Below are 7500 nucleotides of genomic sequence, written 5' to 3'. Positions count from 1 at the left end.
TGGCCTTTGATCTCTTGTCATATAGTGAAGAAATAAATTATAGAGAGATAGCCTCTGTTTTGTGTGAAAATCAGACGAATAAGTGAATGCAATTTAATGTGGTAAATGTAAGTGTTGATTGTGGAGCATAAGCAGAAAAACAGGAGTTGGAACTATAAAATCATGGTGGAAGTGAGTGTTGCGTAAAGTGATAAACAAATGATTGAAAGTAGTAGGTTGGTGTGATAATTTTAGTGTTGAGAAATAATTGCAATACCCAATAGTGATTTGATCTGAAAAAGTGCTATGATATCAGTGTTTATAAGTCATTGTATTAACCAAGAGTGATTTCATTTGAATGTAAGAAGGAAAATTGTAAAAAACCCAAACTGTAGAGTGTGATATCCTGTGACTGATAAAATTCTAAGTGAATTTAATTTTTTACGGTTAGTGATAGTGAAAAGTTTATTATCATGAGACCTTATGATCCAGAAGGCTAAGGAATGTTATCATGCAGCAAAGGAGATAAAAATCAAGTGTTATAGATTGTGTAAAAACTATCATAATGGCCACACTGATATACAGTGGTTCCAATTTATTTTTGCCGTGCTGCTGTACTGTAAGATTGGATAAACAGTTACGTACAATTTGGTGGAATTATTAGAGACGCCTTGTATAATGATGTGAATGAGATATGTGATGACTAGATGTGGTTGATTTTTCTCTAGTAGGAAAAAAAGTATGCATGCATGTGCACACACGCACTTGTTTCACATCACACGCAAGTACATACTTGCTTTTGATGCATACACTCATGCACTTGCAGACACACGCACAAACATGTTATCATTATCATTGTTATTTTTATTATTATTGTTGTTATTGTTATTACTTTTTATTGAATTATTGCTGTTTTGTTATTGTTATTATTATTGTTATTGTTATTGTTATTATTATTACTGTTGATATTATTTTCATACATATTAACTTGAGTTTATATTCTGGTACATTATTTATTTCTCCTTGAAACTTATTGCATATTATCATGTATATATATCATGTATGTATAGTGTTTATGTCACATTTGGGTATATATGTTTGTGTATATATATATGCTTTAGGGGGTGGAGGGTTGTGTGTGTTATGTGTAAATCCATATAGGTGGCTTTATGAATCCACTACATCTTTAAATGATTGTTACCAATTGACTGGACTGTATAGACATTTCTTTTGTCAGGAATATGATAAATGAGAATAAACAAAGGGTGCATTGACACTTTGTCTGAATTTGGTGGCAGCTCAAAACAGGAATAGGTGTTGGTAAAAAAAATTTTTAAGCAGTTTGCATCTTAACCCACACAGGACGGGTGGTACAGCATGTGTACCGCACATTCAAAAGCCCAGTTGCCGGGCGGCACAGTATTGTGCCGGCCATTCAATTGATTTAGGCCTAATAATTCGAACGCCCCGGCATTTGGACATTCTAGGCTAGAAATCCCCCGTCGGGAATGGGTTAATTGATCAGCTGGTTTGAGAGTGTTATTAATCCTTTCCCGATGGGGCACTCGCTACGCGAAGACCCCTATGCCGGGCGATTGCAATATTGCATTGTAATTGTCACACTGGCATGACGCCCCGGCATCGGGAGTTTGGCTGTGTCACACGGGTGTGACGCACCGTCGTCATAGGGTTAAGAATGACAAAATTCATGCTGCTGTTATAACTTATAAACTTCATTGTTGAAGCGATTGTTTAGAACTTTAATTTATGGACAACTTTCTGTATTAAATTGTAACGAAAGATCTCGGGCATGCTCTTACTGTGTTTATATCCATGCCTGTTGGGTTTGTTGGCGTTCATGTATTCGGTAACCTTTGATTTTGTTTTGGATTGAGTTTACGTTATGATGTATATTCATTGACGTAATGCTTTGTTTTTGAAGTGGTTTGTTATATTGTATTATCTGACCTCTTTTTTCTTTTTTTATTCTATGCTGTTTTCTTGTCGTGTAGTGATTGGCAAAGTTGGATCCAGAAGAACATAAACGATACTTTTATATTACTGATTTAAGTAAAATATTAATTAAAAAGAAACTGCAGGCAGGCTCAACAGGTGCAAAGAGTCTGTCTAATCAGTGACACAAAATAACTATATTTAATGATGAATTTTACCCTCTTGGTGCAGGAAAGTCAATATGAAAATGATGTTATTTGTCAGTTAATTAGAATTAAGCAGGTGTATAGGTTGCATGCATATTTACTCATATGAGCATTGTATTTTCATAATTTTGCATCATTCCAAAAGGTGCATAATATATTAATACTTTTTATATTTTACATAGAAAGTAGAGCACCAGTGTTGTAGGGAGGGTGAATTTTAGATTTGAAATTAGAATATAGAGGGTCTGCCGGTTCTATCAATTGATTTATCTTGCATTCCAGATGCTTTTCATTACCATTTAAAGGGGAAAAAATTATTTGATGTGAATATTGACCAAACCTTTTCTTCTTCTCCTCTTCCAGCTACACCAAAGCTCAGACATTTGCAGACTGCGTAGGCCACGAGCTTCCCTATGGATGGGAAGAATGCTACGATGGCCAGATTGGCATTTACTACATCGATCATATTAATAGTAAGGACTTTTTCTATTTGCCTTTTTTAAACCTTCATTTTTGCTTTCTCAAAGTAAATTTCTGAACTATGGAAAAATTAAATTAAAAAATCAGGTAAAGAACCAATATGTTTATAATTTTTAGGGTATAGGAAATAGCTCATAATCTGTAAATTCAGTTCTTTCTAAACCAAAATGTTTTACCTTATCAACCAACCACAGAGCGAAACCAAATTGAGGACCCCAGACTAGCATGGCGGCAGGTCCAGGAAGCCATGCTGATAGAGTATCTCAGCTCAGCCCGGAACGACCTGAGTGCAAAACAAGACATAATGCAAGTGAAGGCACAGCGGCTTGCATTAGCTCAGGATGAATATCAACACCTCAACACCACTCTCACCAACCTGTTCAGCTCAAGATCCTCATGTATGTGTTCTGTTCTTTCTTTTTGTTTATACTTGTTGTGTGAAATTAACGCAAAAGTCAACAATTGCTGGGGAATTTGTGTGCATTAATGTTTCAGTGGGTTCACTTGCCCTTCATATATATTGTAGGGATTCAAATGGAGTTGCATTTGAATGAATCATTTATAAAATGTATTGATTGATGCTATTTTTGGCATATATTCATTGCAGCTGTTACTAGTATATTTTGCTGTGATGGCAAAGTATTTATGAATTAATATATATATATATATATTTTAAGTAGATAGTTACGATAGTATTAAACTTGAAATCCAACTAATTGCATAGATTAGTATCCTGGTTCATAAGTCTGTATATTGATAATATGGATCCAAAATATCTCCTATTGACCTTAGGATTGACTTTTTCAGTAAGTTCAAGTGGCAGTGGTGCTGGCAGGTGTGACCCAGATTTGCTCAAGGCCGACGTAGCGATGGCCAGAAACCGTGTTGGTCGCCTGAAGAGGGAACTTCACCAGATCAAACATGAAGTAGCAAACACAGAGGCTGGCATGCAGACACTGGCACAGTTAGTTTATTACTTGATTGATCTTAGAAATGTCTAAGGTATTATGGCATATCTACTGTTAAATTTATGCAATGTACTTTCTTTCTTTCTTTTATTTAATGTCTTATTTTATGAAGAAACATTCACTAATATTATTTCAATATCTTTCAGAGTTCAAGAGAAACTAAGTGGCCTAACAACAGGATACAGTGTAGAACAAGCACAAGTTATTGTCGCTGAATTAAAGAACATAGAAGAGTCGTTACGGGCTGGGGAGAAAGAGAAAGCTGAGCTAATAAAATCCCTAAATGTTTTACGAGAAGACATTATCTCAGTAGAAACAACTCAGGCAATACAGGCTAATATGGAGGCAGCTGCAGCAGAGAAGCATAGCACAGGCTCACAGACTGATTTCTGCGGAGAGGTACAAATTGCAGTTTTCACTTTGTGAGTGAGGGCATGTGATTGATACTAGCGTATATTGATAACCTTAATAGTGATTTTATGTTCCACCTTCACAATTTTTCTTTTCAATCTTCAGGGTATGCCACTTGGGGCAAGATTAGCTGAGTTAACAAGACTGAAATTAGAATACGACTCAGCAAAGAGCACACTGAAGGGATTGCAGCATGATCTAGCAGGCTTAGAAGAGAGATTATCGCCAGAAGACTTGCAAGGGGATAGAGATCGTGTAGTTTTGATACAGGAGAAAGAACAGTTACTCCGTGAACTAAGAAGTGTTAGGTCGTACACACGTGATCCTTTGCAGGTATGGTACTTCTTTGCTTCAGTATTTTGCTTCATACATTGCATATAGTTTTGGATGAGCTTGTTTATTTGTAAATATAATAATTCCTGACTCTTTAATATCCTATTTTGTATTTGCAATAGAGCTTTAACCCATTCACGCCGGGGCGGAATTTCGCCTACTCCCGATAACGCCGGGAAGATTTCAAGCGCGCAACCGTTCGTGCCGGGGTGTTTTCCCGCTGCGCGCGGTCGCTCTGACGCTCGCAGAGCGTTTTTCACCCACCCAATCCTTATGGTTTGCGTGATTGCGTCTAAAGTGTAATCATGTGTAGAAAGTAGTGCTATGTTCAGAGGATGTATATCAGTCGAAAAAGATGTTATAGCACTGTTTTTTTAGTGTTATTCTATTGAACTTTTTCCATATTCTTTACTCCTATGTTGTAATACCAATGGGAAGTGGAAGCATTCTTCTAGTGAGGTAACAAACATAGTTTTTTTTTTCAATTTTTTTTTTCTTCCTAAACGAAAAGAAAGAGAATATGAACAACCATACATGTGCATACAAGTGAATGCAAGTAACAGCAATGTTTTTTCAAGTGTCATTTTCTTTTAGTGGGGCAACAAAAAGATGTTATATAATTTTTTTTTTTTTTTTTTTTTATTCCTCGGCCAATTACAATTGATTTTACGATAGTCTTTCGACTCAGATCATCATATTCAACAAATCAGAAACAGAAATCACCATGCCGTAATCAAGATTACGTATGTACCTGAGACGTCATTCATATTACGTTATATCCCATTTTCTACTATTTAGAAGGATAAACTAAAGTAGCTAAGACAAATCAAGTATGAAAATCGAATTGTACTAAGAATAATCTATCATTCTAATGCGGACGTTTCAGCACGTCGCTACTGGCCTCCCGGCGCGCGGGCCGAAAATGTAGCACGTGCCAGGACGTCACCCGGGTCCGGGGCTTTTTTCGACCACGTGTCAGCACGTCAACCGGCGCGAATGGGTTAAAGGTTTTGTAAATATATTATCAGTCTACATTTAATATTACTTATTCTTAAGATTATTACACCTCATATGTTTTCAGGCATGTGAGCTGGATGAGAAGATCATACAGCTTGAATGTGATTTAGCAAAGGCTCTAGAAGTCAGTAACAAAACAGTAGCGGAACGATTGTCTTTGCAAGAGAAGCGTCAGGATCTCCTCTGCCGGTTGCGCGATACTGTCCGTGTCATGGTGGGTCTTGAAGGACAGCTGCGCTCTTTATCTGCCTCAACCTTGTCAGTGTCATCCTCCTCCTCGTTAGGATCCCTCTCCACGTCCAGTAAAGGTTCTCTCTCCAGCCTCTCATTTACGGACATCTATGGGGGTCAGCAATACTCATCTAGTGAACATGTTGCTCTCAATATGCCAGAACTGCAAAAGCGTGTTGAAAGACTGTTGAAATCCAATTCAGAGGCTGATCGACAGTATGCTGAAAAACTGAGGTCTTTGGAGGAGAGTAGCGGGAACTCAGCTGTATTATCTCAATCCATGCTCTCCCTCTCTCCAAGGAGCTCCTTATCATCTCTGTCCCCACCTACCTCTGCTTATGATGCTACGTCAGGTCTTGACCCTCTGGCTCCACCGAGATTCAATCCAGGAGAGGGAGGAAGTGGTCCACTGGCCAATGTAGACCTTGGCACTGTGCATGACCGTCTAGCAGAACTCTGTCTCACTCCCACTGCTGCAGAAAGTGGGACCTTTAACCCAGCAACCCCTCTGTTAGCAAAGGCGGCTGTTAAACAATTGGACACAACTTCTGTAGGAAATAAGCAAGTGAAAGAATTGTCAGAATACGAATTCACGGAAACAAATACTAGTGTTAGTGGTGGGTTATTGGGACGTGTTACAGGTGATAGTGATGTGCTATATGAAATGGGGGAAGAGGAGGAAGGTGGTGTTGTGGGGGTTGAGGATAACAATGCTCGGACAATGTCTGCGGCGGTGAGTGACGAGTCTGTAGCCGGAGACTCGGGAGTATATGAGGCTTATCCCAAGGGCTCAGCATCACCACCAGACACTCCACAGGTGCAGATTAAACTTAGGTGAGTATTTTTCATAATTTTTTCTTTACTTATCTGGCAGTTCATGGTAGTTAAGTGTAGTTATTTTTATTTAAGTACTGCAGACTTTTTTGTATTTTTTGTCAACTTTACCTGATATTAGATTTTTGGGATATTTAGGATATAGTTAGCAGTCTCTTGTGTTGATTACAATATACTGGATATTGTATTATTTTACTCCTCCTATTTCTCCTTTGTTTTATTTTTTTCTTCTCCACTTCCTCCTCCTCCTCATTCTACCTCTTTCTCTTCCTTTTTCCTTCTTTCTCCTTCTGCCTTCTTTCTTCTTCTTTTACTTCTTTCTTCTTCCTTCTTTCTTCTTCTTCCTTCTTTCTTCTTCTTCTTTCTTCTTCCTTCTTTCTTCTTCTTCTTCTTCTTCTTCTTCTTCTTCTTCTTCTTCTTCTTCTTCTTCTTCTTCTTCTTCTTCTTCTTCTTCTTCCTCTTATCTTTCTTCTTCTTCTCTTCTTCTCTTCTCTCCTTCTCCTTCTCTTTCTTCCTCTCCCTTTCCTTCTCCTTCTCTTTCCTTCTCCTTCTCTTTCTTCCTCTCCCTCTCCTTCTCCTTCTTCTTCCTTCTCCTTCTTCTTCCTTCTCCTTCTTCTTCCTTCTCCTTCTTCTTCTCCTTCTCCTTCTCCTTCTCCTTCTCCTTCTCCTTCTCCTTCTCCTTCTCCTCCTTCTCCTTCTCCTTCTCCTTCTCCTTCTCCTTCTCCTTCTTCTCCTTCTCCTTCTCCTTCTTCTTCTTCTTCTTCTTCTTCTTCTTTTCCCCCTCCTCCTCCTTTTCCTTTCTCTTCTTTTTCTTCTTCTTCCTTCTTTCTTCTTCTTCTTCATCTTCTTCTCCTTCTCCTTCTCCTTCTCCTCCTTCTTCTTCTCCATCTCCTCCTTCTCCTTCTTCTTCTTCTTCTTCTTCTTCTTTTCCTCCTCCTCCTCCTCCTCCTCCTCCTCCTCCTCCTTTTCCTTTCTCTTCTTCGTTTTCTTCTTCCTTCTTCCTTTCACTTCTTCCTTCTTCCTTTCATTTCTTCATCTTCTTTTTCTTTTCCATCATCTTTTTTTCTTTCCTCCTGCTTTCTTTTTTT

The 7500-nt window shown here is 38.2% G+C and overlaps 1 protein-coding gene across 2 annotated transcripts in view; it reads left to right on the top strand.

Annotated features, from left to right (window-relative positions):
- The window catches only part of kibra (WW and C2 domain containing protein kibra), a 22691-nt gene that overhangs the window by 4418 nt on the left and 10773 nt on the right, over positions 1 to 7500 (top strand). For both annotated transcript variants that reach the window (XM_043021175.2, XM_043021176.2), the window contains exons 2-7: positions 2502 to 2611; positions 2813 to 3016; positions 3426 to 3582; positions 3733 to 3985; positions 4103 to 4330; positions 5412 to 6412. In XM_043021175.2, coding sequence (XP_042877109.1) covers positions 2502 to 2611; positions 2813 to 3016; positions 3426 to 3582; positions 3733 to 3985; positions 4103 to 4330; positions 5412 to 6412 — 1953 coding nt within the window. The remainder of the gene's footprint in view (positions 1 to 2501; positions 2612 to 2812; positions 3017 to 3425; positions 3583 to 3732; positions 3986 to 4102; positions 4331 to 5411; positions 6413 to 7500) is intronic.

This window comes from Penaeus japonicus, unplaced genomic scaffold (assembly GCF_977035675.1).
Source record: "Penaeus japonicus unplaced genomic scaffold, GWHDUDI00000001_assembly GWHDUDI00000017, whole genome shotgun sequence".
Classification (NCBI taxonomy): Eukaryota; Metazoa; Arthropoda; class Malacostraca; order Decapoda; family Penaeidae; genus Penaeus; species Penaeus japonicus.
Note: the sequence above shows the minus strand (reverse complement) of the source record. Positions and strands in the feature narration are given on the sequence as shown.